This window comes from Mustela putorius, unplaced genomic scaffold, assembly GCF_011764305.1.
Source record: "Mustela putorius furo isolate JIRA1106 unplaced genomic scaffold, ASM1176430v1.1 tig00000056_pilon_pilon_pilon, whole genome shotgun sequence".
Taxonomy (NCBI): domain Eukaryota; kingdom Metazoa; phylum Chordata; class Mammalia; order Carnivora; family Mustelidae; genus Mustela; species Mustela putorius.
The window spans coordinates 8,232,453-8,247,903 of NW_025421263.1; the positions used below are offsets into that span (position 1 = coordinate 8,232,453).

At 39.1% G+C, this 15,451-nt stretch overlaps 1 protein-coding gene across 6 annotated transcripts in view; it reads left to right on the top strand.

Annotated features, from left to right (window-relative positions):
- The window catches only part of FNIP2 (folliculin interacting protein 2), a 135,160-nt gene that overhangs the window by 76,497 nt on the left and 43,212 nt on the right, over positions 1-15,451 (top strand). For 4 of the 6 annotated variants that reach the window (XM_045087001.1, XM_045087088.1, XM_045086973.1 and 1 more), the window contains 3 exons: positions 113-202; positions 1,736-1,807; positions 14,138-14,267. In XM_045087001.1, the coding sequence (XP_044942936.1) occupies positions 113-202; positions 1,736-1,807; positions 14,138-14,267 (292 nt within the window). The remainder of the gene's footprint in view (positions 1-112; positions 203-1,735; positions 1,808-14,137; positions 14,268-15,451) is intronic. The other 2 variants (XM_045087116.1, XM_045087049.1) reach the window with 1 other exon arrangement.

Below are 15,451 nucleotides of genomic sequence, written 5' to 3' on the forward strand. Positions count from 1 at the left end.
ATTATGAGTTAGTTGTGCTGTTTTGTTTTTTTTTTTTTTGCATTATCTTTAATCTGTGTTTATTTTTGTGTGTGTACTCTGTTTGCCCTCTTGTGTGTGTTTCTGTCTCCAGGTCTGCTGCAGGCATGCAGCAGCAAACTGCTGCAGGGCGTAGCTGAAGGAGGACCGCTCCGGCTCACCCGGAGTGCTTCTTTCTTTGCAGGTTTGTGTGGAATGCTGAGTACAGTGTGACCCACACACACATTAATAATAAATCCTGTGCAGGTTCTTAGAAAAAAAAAAATTCCTATTTGGTGCCTCTCTAGAAATCCAAGGGGCTCTTGAGACATTAGTTTCAAATGCAGCCAAGTTTATGGTGTTTTGAAAATTCCACCGAAGAACCTCTTTTGTAAATGTCTTTGCTAATACCCTGGTGTAAGCTGATTTTGATCTGAAATGAGCCCTTAGTGTTTCTAAGAGGATTATATTTTCTGATTTCCTGGGCCTCTTCTGCTGCTCTGAACTGTTTCCCTTTCTCATGGTATACCTTTGCCCATTTGTTCACCTGCATCCTTACCTGCACAGAGTTTCTTCAAAAGTCACCCTAGTAAGAGCATGGAAGACCTCTCTTTCTTTTTTCTTCCTCGTCTCTCTCTCTCTCTCTCTCTCTAGCACTTAAGCAGTTTAAACACAGTTTCTAGGTTCTTTACAGGTATAATCATCTCGGTCTCTCTGAGTAGGTAAATTCTGAGATTTAACTGACCTTGCTAGCTAAAGCTATGGAATGTCTGCTGTAGTCTGGCATGATTAACAAGTGTGGGGAATCTTCACTACTAACATGAACGGTTACGTTTATGGCAAATGGTGTTCTTCGTTCTGTTCTTCTTCGTAGCCAGAAGTATGCTAAGTAAGCACATTGAAACTGACACTCTCCCACCTACTTAGAGTGAGGATAAGGTGTTTATATGCTCTTTTTAAAACTGTGAAAATAAACGTGCTTCAAAAATAGCTGGCAAGTATAATAATCAGGCAGGGCACTGGGCTTCTTGTACATTGTAAAGCTTGCTATAGCAACACGTCGTCTACCCCGCAGCTCAGTCACTGTATAGTTTAGGTGAATCTGAAGTCTATAGTACTTTAGTGTGTTTTCTAAAATTCATGCCAGGATATGAGTTTTTCTCAATAACTACAGTAATGCTGGGAATATATGGAAAAGAAGTGGAGGAAGAAGTATTTGAAAATGGATATGTGGGGTTTTTTTTAAATACCTGCCAGGAGAGTGGGTTATAAACAAAGAAACATTTTTTAAATTTACAAAATGGTATTCAAGAATTTCTGTTCCTCAAGTTGCCTACAGGCTCTAATGAAACTGATTATAAAGCATTTTGAAAATACAGTGCTATTTAAGTATTACTGATAATGAGGAAAGGGGCTGAAAGTATCTGCCTGAGAATGTTTGTTCATTGTGTCAACTGCACGAATAGTTTGTTATGGCAGTTTGTTTTAGAAATAAGCATCACTCCAAAAAGTGTTTGTGTTAACAACAGGATAAAAGCAGGTAGTTACTTGACTCTATCTTCTTTTCACTTGTTTTCTACATATTAAATTTTTGCTTTGTGGTTAATCTTTCTATAAACATAGGCCGGTCATCAGTAGCAATAGCCTACCTTGGAATGTAAAAAGGACTACAGTTGCTTTTGAACAACTCATTCTTTGAGCATTTCAGTAACATGTTTACCTTTTGCCTTTATCTCAGCACATAGCACTCCGGTTGACATGCCAAGCAGAGGACAGAATGAAGACCGGGACAGTGGCATTGCCAGATCAGGTACTTGTACTTCCCTTCATTGGTTCAGCTGGTAGGGTGAGCTCTCGTCCATGATGGGGAGGTACGTGGGAAACAGAAGACAGGCCTCATCTTCCAGGTTTTTTTCCCTCTCCACATTCTAAGGTTCTCTCACGTGAACTTTGATATACAGCATCTAAGGGTGATTGTGCAAAATGGACTTGTTTTTTTCTAAACTAATTTTTTCTAAGAGTCTCATAGGAGACTCATACTTTGAGAAATTTCTCTTTTTTTTCAATTTTAATTTTTTATTAACATATAATGTATTATTAGCCCCAGGGGTACAGGTCTGTGAATCACCAGGTTTACACACTTCACAGTACTTACCATAGCACATAACTTCCCCAATGTAGAAATTTCTTTTTAAAGGGAAGCTTCCTTGAGCTATTGTTACTGGGAGTTTGCCTGCTGATATTGAATGTAAAATCAGAGGAAGAAGGGTGTCTGTAGAGGACGGTCTATCCATGACTGGGGCGGGGCCTGCCAGTCACCCTCTGTCCTGTCCTAGAGTCAGGCTGATGATCTAGATTTTATTTTGGATACCCCTTGCTCTCATTCCTTCAAGCCTTCAGCTTTTCTATTATTGCTTTTAAGATCTCTCAGTTTCTGTTTTTGTACACGATTCTGCTATGATTTTTGATTTGTGGTTTAGATCGGAGGTAGATTCTGTGCTGTAGAAGAAGGGTAGTGAACCAGTGATCTGGAACCAGAGGCCTTGGAGGTGTTTGTGGTTTTGCCTGATGAACATGTCATACATGCCACTTCTGCCTTCCACTAAAGACCAAGGGTACCCTGCTGGTTTTACCCGTGATACGCAGCTCCATCACAGAATAAGCCAGCCGGTCAGTGCTTACATTGGCATACTGGATCCAGGCCTCAGATGCCTTTCTTCCTGGCCTTCCATTCATGTGAGCAGCCAGATCTGAATGTTTTCCTATGAGAGGAACTAGGGACTGACCAGATGTGGGAAGGAAAGACCAGTGTGAGCTTTATACCCGTGGTGGGGTTCAGCAGTTTGTTGATAAAATCCTCTTTATGTTCTTACTGTAGTTAATTCTCTTAGATCTCTTATACCCTCCTTACATTGCTGGAACCAAGGTCCTCATCCTGAAACAGAATAGGGACTCCAGGTGTTTGAACTGCCTTAGCAGAAGATGTAGAGAAATTAAAAACATGCTTATTCCTTTTTTCTATAATTTTTAACTTCGTGTCTGAAGAGTTGAGAGTTGGGGAAATTTTTTTAAATCGATTTTATTTTTCAGAACAGATTTAGATTTACAGAAAAACTGGGATGAGTACAGAGAATTCCCATATAACCTGCACACAGTTTGCCCTATTAATAGCATCTTACATTAGTATGGTGAATTTGTTATAGTTCACAAATCAATATTGATGTATTATTATTACCTAAAGTCCATAGTCTTATTTATTTCCTTAGTTTTTAATCTAATGTCTTTTTTCTGTTATCATGTCTCCTTAGGGCTCCTCTCAATTTTTTCAGACTTTATTTTTGATAACCTTGACAGTTTTGAGGGATAGTGTCCAGGTATTTTATAGAATGCTCCCTATTCAAATTTGTTTGATGCTTTTCACATGTTTACTAAGGTTATGGTTTTCCGAAGAAAGATCCCAGAGATAAAGTGCTGTTTCCATCACATCATACCAGGGCACCTATGTTTGTCAGGTTTCTCCGCGTGAAGTTACTCTTTATTTTCCCTTTACTGTAACTTAGGAAAGAATTCACTAGGTATAGTCCACACCTAAGGAGTGGAGAGTTCTGTTCACCCTCCTTGGAGCACGGTATCTGTATCTACATAAAGTATTTGGAATTCTTCTGCGTGAGAGATTGATCTCTTTCCCCTCATCTGTTCATTTTTTGATTCAGTCAGTCAGTAGTGCTGAAGCTGTTCCAGCTTTGGCCATGGAAGCCCTGGAGCTCATTTTGCTGGCTTCTGTGTTTCTCTAATATACCCCTATTGGCATGGTATGGGTATATGTGTTTTTAATGCTTCTTACTTTCTGACACTATAAGATACTCCAGACTTGTATATTGTCTTATATATCTCCTACCAGTCATAGAATCAGCCATTGCTGAATGGAACCCTGTTCTTTCATTGGAGAATGATATTAGATTCTAAGATCTAGACATTAGATATGCTTGTTGCTACTGGAATGTCATTTTTTTATAGGTCCTGTCAGTTGACAAGCAAAAAATAAAGAGCTCATGCTAACTTTATACATAAATAATAATATTGCTGGGTGTAATATTATATATGTGTATGTTGGGTTAAAACATGAGTTTATACTGATATCTCCATTATCTGTAAGCTATTACCACATGGATCATTCCATGGATGATGGAATCCATTCATGGATCATTCCCCCCTCGGTTATGTGAAACTCCATACTCCAGCAGTGAGACTCCTGGGTCTCACTGTCTGCCATCTGCTTACTTAATTGTGTACATTTCAGTATACGTGTGTAGTGGTGTCCGAATTGTTAACCTGTACCCGGGAAGGAAACAACTTTATTAACTAGAGATAGTGCCGTTATTCATTTTCTTTTACCTTTAGTTTTAAAGATGTCTACTCATTTCCAAAGTTACTTAGGTCAGCTTTTTGGGGAAGATTTATTTATTTATTTTAGCGAGAGAGAGCATGGAGCGGAGGGGCAGAGGGAAAGGGAGAGAGGGTTGTTTTTTTTTTAAATTATTTATAAACATAATATATTTTTATCCCCAGGGGTACAGATTTGTGAATTGCCAGGTTTACACACTTCGCAGCACTCACCATAGCACATACCCTCCCCAATTTCTATAACCCCATAGCAACCCTCAGCAACCCTCCCCCCAGCAACCCTCAGTTTGTTTTGTGAGATTGTGAGATTTATGGTTTGGGGAGAGAGAGTCTTAAACAGGCTCGGGCTGATCACGGAGCCTGATGTGGGGATTGATTTCACCACCCTGAGATCGTGACCTGAGCTGAAATCAAGAGTCAGATGCTTAATTGAATGTGCCGCCCAGGTGCCCTGAGGTCAGCACCTCTTGAGATGGGGGAGTTTTTGTAGCTATATGTGCCAGTCCAGTAGATCTCTGAAATTAGTGTTCACACCATTTCACCATATAAAGGCTTCATGAATTCTGCCCAGAATTCCAATTATTGCAATTCAGGTCTGAAGAATAATTTAAGGTTCTTTTTTTCCCCTCCCCCAGTAGTCCCGTAGAGAAGAAACTTGAGAAAAGCTTTTTTGTTTGTTTGTTTTTAAATCATTGTCTATACAGAGAACCTTGTTCCAGGATAAAAAGGAACTTTAAAAGAGAGTTTACAGTTCCCCATCGAAAAGAAACCTGGGGGTCTTTGTCCTATCCCACTAGTGCCTTCCTTATGCATCCTCTCCTGCAGGCAAACCTTGAAAGGAGGGAATGGATATAGGAGCTTATTTCACATTCAGCAGCATACTTGTTCAATGCAGAGTATGCTCTGGGAATACAAAGAGCCATAGGGGTTTGAATTACCAAAGGAGTTTACTCTGTTGTTAGAAAACTGAATTATTTTGGTGGTTTTCACAGTAAGACCAATTTGATACAGTTGAAATTAAGGGAAAGAGTTAGAAGGATAGCACTGATTCCTAACTAGCCAGTTATTAAGCTATATTTGTTTATTTATTGAATAGCAGTTTTTAGTCCCCTGTGTTGTCAGACTTTACCAGAATTTGGATGTTTTTGAAGAAGAGTAGAGTATAGCATGTGACCTCAGGAAGAGTTTGTGCAGACCAAGAGTTAAAATCCAGTGTGATAAGTACCACCTCATAAGATATTGTGGGAACAAAGAGGAACAGTAAGTCACTTTGCCTGGGAATTCAGGGTGATGGCCTCATATAAGAGGTAATACTTGAGTGACACCTTGAAGGTAGAAAAGAGCTGTACCGGAGTTTAGGAAAAGAGCATTTCTGAAAATAGTTTGTGCAAGGGTGTAGATCCTTGAGAGTATACTGTTAGGATGTTTGAACAATGGCAGGTCTAGAACGTGGGGTTGGGAATGTCAGCAGGTAAGGCTGGTTATGAAAGGCTAATTTTGAATGGCACCAATCCCATGATAAAGAGTTTGGATTTAATCTTATAAGCAGGGACAGCTAAGGGATGTAACATAATTGACTCTGTTTTTGAGGTCAAGGTGGTATGTCAAAACTGTGCTCCAGAAAAACCTGGACCAATGTATCTATTGCTAAAATACATGAATGGTGATGCTTTCTAATTTAGCAGGGCATGAAAGGGCCTAGGTTTTTTTTCCCATTAACTTTTTTTCAATATAGTTTTCTGAAACACTGGGGCTTCCTACCACTGTTTATGTGTGTGTATGCGTGTGTGTGTGTGTGTGTAGCTAGTATAAAATGATTATCTGATTTAGCATAAAATTTTGAAAAACTGTCCATTGGGTTTTTTTTTTCCTCTTTGCTTTTATGGAATAGCATCTTTGAAAAATATACAACTTTTCTTTCTAAGTTATTCTTCATTTTAAGTACTCCAGTGCTTTTTTACAAGCTTGTTACGCACAGAATAAGAAATAAAGCAACAAGAATATCTAACTTTAAAAAAAAAAAAAAAAAAGAGGGGCACCCACATGGCTCAGTCAGTTAGGTGTGTGACTCATGATTTCAGCTCAGGTCATAATCTCATGGGTTGTGAGATCAAGTCATAGACTGTCTATGGAAGGGATACAAGCCTGGACAGATAAGAAGGGAAAATGCATTTTCATTGTATTCTCTTTTGGATATTTTTTAATGTGTGCTTTGCACATATGTTAATCTAGAATATTATTTTTGAGAGGTTATTCTTTTAGTGGTTACCATTAAAAATTTTTAAGTAAGGTCTTGGGAGAAAGGAAGGGTGGGTTTCAGCCATGCTAGGAGGTGGGATTGGCAAGGCTCGGTGACTAAGGGGGCACAGGATGTGGAGGAGGCAGGAGGAAACAGGGGTGACTCTTCAGTTTCTAACTCAGGTAAATAAGCAGAGGATAATGGCACTAACTAGTACAGGGAAAACAGGAGGCCAGTCCAGGGAAGTAGATATTCAGACAATTTTTAGTTAGAAGTGTCTGAGTTCTTTAGGTGTGTGAGTAGAAATAGAAAGTAGAAATCTGTAATTTAGAAATAGGAAACTGGCTCTACAGAGATGGATTGGAGCAGAAGCTAGAATTTGAAAGTCTGAGTACATGAGTAGCGTTTAAGGGTTGGAGGGCCAGGATTGAGACCAGAGCCACTGAGCCTTGTTAATCTGTGACCTTAATTCAGGCTTCAGTTCTCTTCTTCATCAGAATGTTCAAATCACTGACAAGAAAAATAATTTCCTCATTCACTGAACAATTGCATTTCCTCTGTTCTTAAAAGTAGAATAAACAGAAGGTCAACATGAGAAAAACTTTGATAATAATGTACTTTTAAATACTTTTTTTTTCAAAAATTTTAAATACTTTTTAAGGTATTATTTATTTGAAAGAGAACAGGAACTCATGCAAACAGTGGGGAGGGGCAGAGGGAGAGGGAGAAGCAGACTCCCCACTGAGCAGGGAGCCTGACCGCAGAACTCAATTCCAGGACTTTGTTTGGATCATAACCCGTGTCTAAGTCAGATGCTTAACTGACTGAGCCACCCAGGTGCCCCTTTATTCAGATGTTTTAAAATGAACCTTCAGTGTAATCATAGTATTCAAATAGGACATATGTTTTAGCCACTATACAGGTACAGAATGGACCCCACCCAAAATACGGTTTCCGTATCAAAACTGATTACACCACACACATGCCAAGATGATATGAAAATATTTACCATTCACATAATGATGCTTTCTGGTGAAAGCAGAGTGGGCTTCCCAAGCTGGTCAGCAAAGGACTTGAGAGACAGGGAGAGGAGATGGTCTTGGGGTTTTTTAATGGTGGTTAGGGGATAGGGCCAGGGTAAGGGCTTCCACACATGGCAGAACTGCCCACTGGTTCCAAAGGAGAGGGCCCCCGGGCTTTCTCATCATCTTGTCCAGATTTGAGGCAGAAAGGGAAAGGGGTTGGGGGGAGAACCTGAAAAGGTTTCAGCAGTCAAACGTGAAAAAATGGAGTCAAACTGTTGATTGCAACACAGGTCACCATTGAATGATGCAAACTGACGTCCCATTTGTATCAGAATTCTTTATTGACTTAACTGCTGCAGTGCTTTGTAAAGAAGGACAAGCGTCCAGGAGGGTTTTGCTCTGTTTGCTGTTGGGCCATAGCATCCTTGACCTTGCACGTGCACATATAGGCGAAGGCTTGAACTCAGCTTATCTGAGTCTTGGCAGTACAACGTACTCCTCAGGGAACACAAGAGAAAGGGAAGCCTCCAAGGAGCTACTGGGAGGTCATCCCCCACTCACTTCTCTCTCTCCCCTGGGAAGTTGTCATGAAACGTTTCTCATCACCTCCAGGGTTCAGATAAGATTTGGAGCTTTCTGCCCAGCCCACCTGAGACTCGAGGTCTAGTCTCCAGCTGGCTCCCCAGCATCAGGGTCTCCTAAAGATAGTGGGGCAGGCATCTGATCCCTTTTGTGTCAGTATTGTCCTTTGTGGTGTGTGGGGCAAGGATCACTAGGGACTAGCATTTTGCTTTATTCTTCTTTCCACAGTCTGTGTAAGAACCTGTCTCAATTTAAAAATGTCTTGTTCTATCAGTACTGTCAAATCTTTACTTTGAGCCTTGCCTTGCCTTCCGTATATGGAGTTGGCAGTCTGTAATGTAGCTTGGACAGAACTCATTTTTTCATTTCATTATAATTCTCATATTTCAAGTCAGACCTGTGGTATTCTCCTGGAATGGATATGTATCTTCTTCAGTTTCAAAAATTTGCTAACTTCTGCTTTAGCTTTTTCCATTCTACATTTGCATTCTTATTACCTGTTTAAGAAAAATTAGAATAAAAAAGTAATGCAAATAACAACTCAAACTATAAAGGGATCTAAGAATAATTATATATATATATCTGATACAGTTATGGAGAGATATAAAAATTTGATTAAAAAAAGATAAATGAAGTAAGTCAATCAGAGAAAGACAATTATCATATGCTCTTACTCATATGTGGAATTTAAGAAACAAAACAGAGGATCATAGGGTAATAGAGGAGAAAAAAAACAAAAAACAGACGAAACCAGAGAGGGAGATAAACCATAAGAGACTCTTAATCATAGGAAACAAACTGATGATCGCTGGAGGGGAGAAGGGTGGGGGATGGGTGATGGACGTTAAGGAGGGCGTGTGATATAATGAGCACTGAGTATTATATAAGACTGATGTGTCATGGGCCTGTACCCCTGAAACCAATAATATATTATAAATTAATTAATTGAAGCTAAATTTAAGAAAATGTTTAAAACAATAAGGTAAAGAAACTATGTCTCAAAGAAAATAAATATGAATAGAGAAAGAGGTGAATTTTCACAAATAAATATAAATTCAGTGTAATTTCAACTAAAACCTCCTGTGAAGCCAGACAAAATAACTCTTATTTATATGAAAGGGCAAAGAACCAAGAGAGTTTTTTTAGACTTCCCAAAAGTCTTTGCAGACACTTCAGTCTTAGATTGCAAATTATGGATTAGAAGACTTAGAAAGATCAAATAATTTGGCAAATAAATGTCAAGACTGAGCTTATCACAAAGGCTGCGCTAGGGTTTATGTCTAGCTAAGGAATTAAAATTTAAGATGTTTTCAATGAAGTATAAAATCAGTGCTGAAAAGTAATGATCTATCAAACCATGAAAAGATAGGGAGGAAACTTAAAGGCACATCACTAAGTGAAAGAAGCCAATCTGAGAAGGCTACAGTCCTTCATGATTTCATCTGTACGACATTCTAGAAAAGGTAACGCTGTGGAAACAGTAAAAAAATCAGGGGTCCCTGTCCCCCTGGGGACAGGGCAGGGAAGGATGAATAGTTGGAATACAGAGTATTTTTAGGGAACTGAAACTATTTTGGTTGATACTGTAGTAGTGGGTGCATGTCGTTATATTTTTGTCCAAACTCAGTACAACACTAAGAGTGAACGCTAAGGTTCTATGGTCTCTATGGTGGTCTCTATTCATGGTCTCTATTCATGGTCTCTGGGTGATAATTATGTTTCTGTGTAGATTCATCAGTTGTAACAAGTATACCACTCTGGTGAATGAGGCTGATCACAGGGGAGTAGGGGCTCTATGGAGGGAAATCTCTGGACCTTCCAATCATTTTTTTTTTTCCAACCTAAACCTACTCTAAAAAATAAAGTCTATTTAAAAAAAATTAAGGTGTTTGGAAATCATCACGGTGAGGATATTTTCTTTGTCTTTTCATTGAGGGGAGTTTGTGGGAATTTTATTAAAAGTTGAAGTTCCTGAGATGCTTTTAAGGACCCTTTATAGTCTTAAAATTACTCTGTGATTTCTAACTACAATGTATTAACTTTTATTTGCCTACTGATGTATTCGGTTTGTTAAAAATGGCATTCTCAAAAAAAAAAATGGCATTCGCCTATCAGACGATAATCACAGCTCTATTAATTGACCTTGTTAAATGCTTCTATTCTTTTGTTGAGGAATACAGCTGTTAAACTTTAAGGAACCTTATACTTCTCAAGTATTTAAATAAGCAAAAACTCTAAGGGAAGTACTGTCAGTATTACAGTACAAAAGATCATTCCTGTCTTTTGGATGTAGTACCCTCTTTCATGCAGAGAAAGTGTTCAGGTTCAGAGCTACACCACTGCTGTCTACCACCACCATAAAATAAAATAAAAAAAGAATTTTTTAAAATGAAGGTAGGAGAAAAAAGAGAAAATCCAAATGCTGTGTATATAGCTTTGACCACTGGAAACTTTCCTCAAATTCAGACTTGCAATTCCTAGAAATTTGTTTTTCTAATGCTTTGTTGATCTAATTATTGATCGAGACAGATGTCATTGTCCTTCACATAATCGTTGCTCACTCTTCATGCAGCAGTATTTCTTGAACATCTTATGTACCAAGCATTTTTGTAAAATATGGGGATAGATCAGTGATCAGATGGGCATGATCCCTGATCTCATGGAGTTTATATTGAATAAAGGAAGCACAAATCATAGACAGTGAAATGTAGGTAAGCACTTATCACTGAGGAAAATAAAAGATATGAGATGTTCATGGAAGGCCTCTTCAAGAAGGAGAAATATTCACGTGGCTGGATTGCTGGTGGTAACAGGCTCCATGAAATTCAGAGCACAGAGCATTTCAGGCATGGGAACAGCTAGTGCAGAGACCCAGAGTGGAAACAGGTTTCGGAGCTTTGTGTATAAGGAATAGAGAGAAGACTGGAATATAGTAAGGGGAGAGTGGAGAGAGTGGTGTATGATGAGCTTGGAGAGGAAATAAGGGGCCTCATCACATTAGTATATTTTTTTTGTTGTGATGGGATTGTTTCCAAATACACATAGACTGGTGTCTGTCAAAGCTGCAGAAGATACAGAAGAGTCTAGCCAACCATTCAATGTTAGTAGAACAGATACCTGAATCCACCCCTTTCTCATGAAAGTGACAATGAGTTAGAAGCCAAAATTAAGCTTGAGAGTTCTTCTTCCACTTGAGAGTTACCAAATGTTTTGCTTCCTAGAGTATGTGACTGACAATGACATACCACAGTATGTTAATGTAAAAATCATATTAAATAATATTAAAATACTTTGATAAGGAAGTGCTGGGTAGCCCTAAACCAGCACTTTAGCGAAGTATTTCATTTGTATACCTTACAAATTTTTATTCAGGATTTTACAATGAAAAAAGGAATATCGTCTCTGTTTTTTTATTAATTTTTTTCCCTTTCCCTTTCATGTGTCTATTACAAGTCCGAGGTTGTTTTCATGATTAACTAATCAGAACTAATAATGTTTTAGTACTCTGAAATGTCTTACTTAGTTTTCCTGTTCCAAGAATTATCAGAGGGAGTCAATAGCCAACATTTATTGTGTAGCGCACTGGGCTAAGTGTATTGATTTGTTTAATCCTCACAGGAACTTTATGAAATAGGTCAGTGCTTCTCAGACTTTTCTTTTGTCTGCAATTCATGCTAATGCATTTTATATTATGATCCAGTAACAAACATCTTTATATATAACAAAAATTTCATCAATTAATATTAGCATTGCAATATACTCTTGTTTTCTTTTCTTTTAAATGTTGGTGTTGGTTCACTAAATAATTCATAACTCACTAGCAGATTGCAGTTCTCATGAAAATCCTGAGGTGTGATGCTTTACTGTCCTCATTTTACCGATGAGAAAGCTGACAGGTTAAGTAAACTGCCCAGGTATTACAGCTGGTGAGTGGCAGAGCCAGGATTTGAATTGGGAGACTGGGTTCTTACTCAGTTTACTAAACTGTGAATTATACAGCAATACATACAATTTCCAGAATAAATTTAGCCCTCAGAGTCATTTCCATCTTGCTTCTGTGGCAGGGGAAAAGATGTTTATCATCTACCCCTCAGCCCTGTCCTCCACCTGCCAAGAAGATGATTTGACCAGCATAAGATAGGAATAGAGACAGGGGACCCTGAAGATTTAGGAATAGGGAATGAAGAGCTTGTGTACCTCATGGAGGGCTTTTAGAATTTGGGGGTGGGGCACAAATGTCTAGTTGACATTTTTTATTAAGTAATTTTGTGTGGTTTTGAGGAAAAACTCTCTTTTGTCTCCCTTCACAATTAGTGAAATTACCCACCACCGATATTTCAAATATGGATTTGATTTTTGGAGATTTAAGTCAGCTTCAAAGGGTGAAACCAGATCAGAACAAAGGCAACCTGTTAGGGTCAGCCACATCTGGGCAATACTTTAGTGAGGAAGTGCCATACATTCACTAAGTATTCATTAATTGCTTTATTAAGTTATCCAGGGAGCTGTCCTGGATACAAGGAGTACATAGATGATTTAGATCTTCCAAACAAATTTGTTATGGATATTGACTAGTTTAGAAGAAAAGCGTCTCAATATACCTCTGGTGTGGAAAGAACCTTGAACCATTTTGCATCTCATTTTGTAGCCTGGCAAGTTCACTGCTATTCACAGAGACTTGAAGCTCTGTGCAGGCAAATATGTGTCTGTCTTGTCCACCACTGCATCCCAGTGGCCTGGCACAACACCTGGAACATTGTACACACTCCAGCATTTGCTTACTGAGAATTGAGTAACAGCCAAGTAACTCTTGTCATATTTACGAAATCAGGTCAGGGAGTCAGGTTATTTACATCTGCCTATAAAAGTATAAATTAAAATGTAACACTTCATATGGGGAAATGCCCTATCAAGTGATATCCATAAGCGTAGTATACTATGTGTGCTCAAATAAATTTCCTTTGTCCTGTGGTTTGCTTCCGAAAACGCTGACCAGCATTCAGTTGGACCTCATTTCCTTTTCCACTGGACTGAGTGACATATCAATGTCTAATTCCTTAGCCTGAGGAAAGTAAAAGGAAAAACGTCCGTCGCCTTCTTTTATTCTTCCAAACTAGTAGACACCAATCAAGCAGCTCTGATTTGTAAGAATTCCTTTGCCTACCATGAAAGGGACCAATCCCTCCCTGCCTTTTTGAGAAGTATGGGCTGGCAGGTCAGCTTACACTGAGAGCCCAAGCATAGGCATCTAATACTATTTAGCAGAGAGAAGCAGAGAGAGGCCCTGAGGCAAATAAGCAATCCAAGCAGAAAATATATTTAAGGCTAGAGGATGCTTTTTCACAGCCAAGGGAGTGGTGATGGGTTAGTGGGGAAGCTGGTTGCTGGAGGGAAGGAAGGTCAGTATTGTGTATTTAGAGACAGGGGATAGGAGGGAGGATACTCTGTGGAGGAACTTCTTACTTGCCTAGATTTCACTTCAAAATAGGAGTGAAGAAGTAGTTAAGAGGAGAAAATAGTGTAAATAAACACTGTGTATGACATTGGTTATCAGGTAACAATATAAACGGTTATGCTATGTGGACCATTTTTATCAGAAATCTGCATTCTGGTTAAGTGAGTAATAATTATGCTGCCTTTGTAATGTAGGGCCTGATAATTGATGCATTTGATATGTCTGTAATCCCTTTTTTTTCAAATTTATTTTCCTTTTTAAAGGACGTTTTCTTTGCAGTCCAGAAGTCTTAGTAAGAGAGGAGTTGTAGTCTCCCCCTGCTGGACATGGCTGGTAGAACCGGAAAATTTAGGTCACTTGGCACGCATGTTTTTGTGTGGCTACATGAAGATTCCTTTACCTCAACTTTTAACTTTCTACTTTTCTTCCTTACAGCCTCACTAAGCAGCCTTCTGATTACACCTTTTCCATCTCCAAGCTCCTCTACATCCTCTTCCAGCAGTTACCAGCGCCGCTGGCTTCGAAGTCAGACAACAAGTTTGGAAAATGGCATCATTCCAAGGAGGTGAGTTACAAGTTTGCTCTTGCTCAGAAAGGTGCTGGTTGTAGACTGCTTAAACAAACTGGCAGGACTCCCCTGTTTTCAGTGGGGAAAAAACCCAGACTGCTGGATTAGCTTCTGCTTAGGCTGAAAATGGGTAAATTAGAAGTTTTATAAATCAATAAATATAAAAGCTGAAAACCAGTCTGGTTTGGAAGACGCTGGGAACCATCTGGGTCTTTGTGCCATGTACGAGCTAGATATGGTGTTAATTTAAAAGGAGTTTCCTCGGGGCACCTTGGTGGCTCAGTGGGTTAAAGCCTCTGCCTTCGGCTCAGGTCATGATCTCAGGGTCCTGGGATCGAGCCCCACATCGGGCTCTCTGCTCGGTGGGGAGCCTGCTTCCTCCTCTCTCTGCCTACTTATGATCTCTCTGTCAAATAAATAAATAAATAAAATAAAAAAAAAAAAAAAAGAGTTTCCTCTGTCTTTGAGTTGGCTCCCTTCCAGATGTAGCTCTTGTGAGTTAGGGGGTTGAAATAAATCTCTTCCTCAGCTTACTGTGACACCAATGTGGTCTTTGAAAACATATGAACACAAGGATTGTAACATGCATACTCTTCTCATAAAACTTAATTTTTTTTTTTTTTTTAGATTTTTATTCATTTATTTGACAGAGCGAGATCACAAGTAGGCAGAGAGGCAGGCAGAGAGAGAGGAGGGAGCAAGCTCCCTGCCAAGCAGAGAGCCTGATACGGGACTCGATCCCAGGACCCTGAGATCATGACCTGAGCCAAAGGCAGAGGCTTAACCCACTGAGCCACCCAGGTGCTCCTAAAACTTAAATTCTTAAACGAAATGGTCATGAATCTGATTATAAAGACAGCATCGAGGTATATTCTGCCTTCATTGCAGTTGAATTTTAGATCTAAAGTTTGGTTGTTTTGCAAAATACACAGTTTGGCTTATTATGATATTATATCAGTATCTTCCACTTCCTTCTCCCTATGACTCAAAACCTAAAAAGAGAATTAACATAGGTTGTACCTATCACGATTCACATGTTAGTTGTTCAATTTGGTGTGTAGGCTGCTAATCACCGTGTATAGGGGGTCTGTGAGGATGTAAAGATGATTCAGATATACACCTTCATCTGGGGACCATTAATAGAGGTTATTGACTAGTGGGGTAGACCATACACATATAAA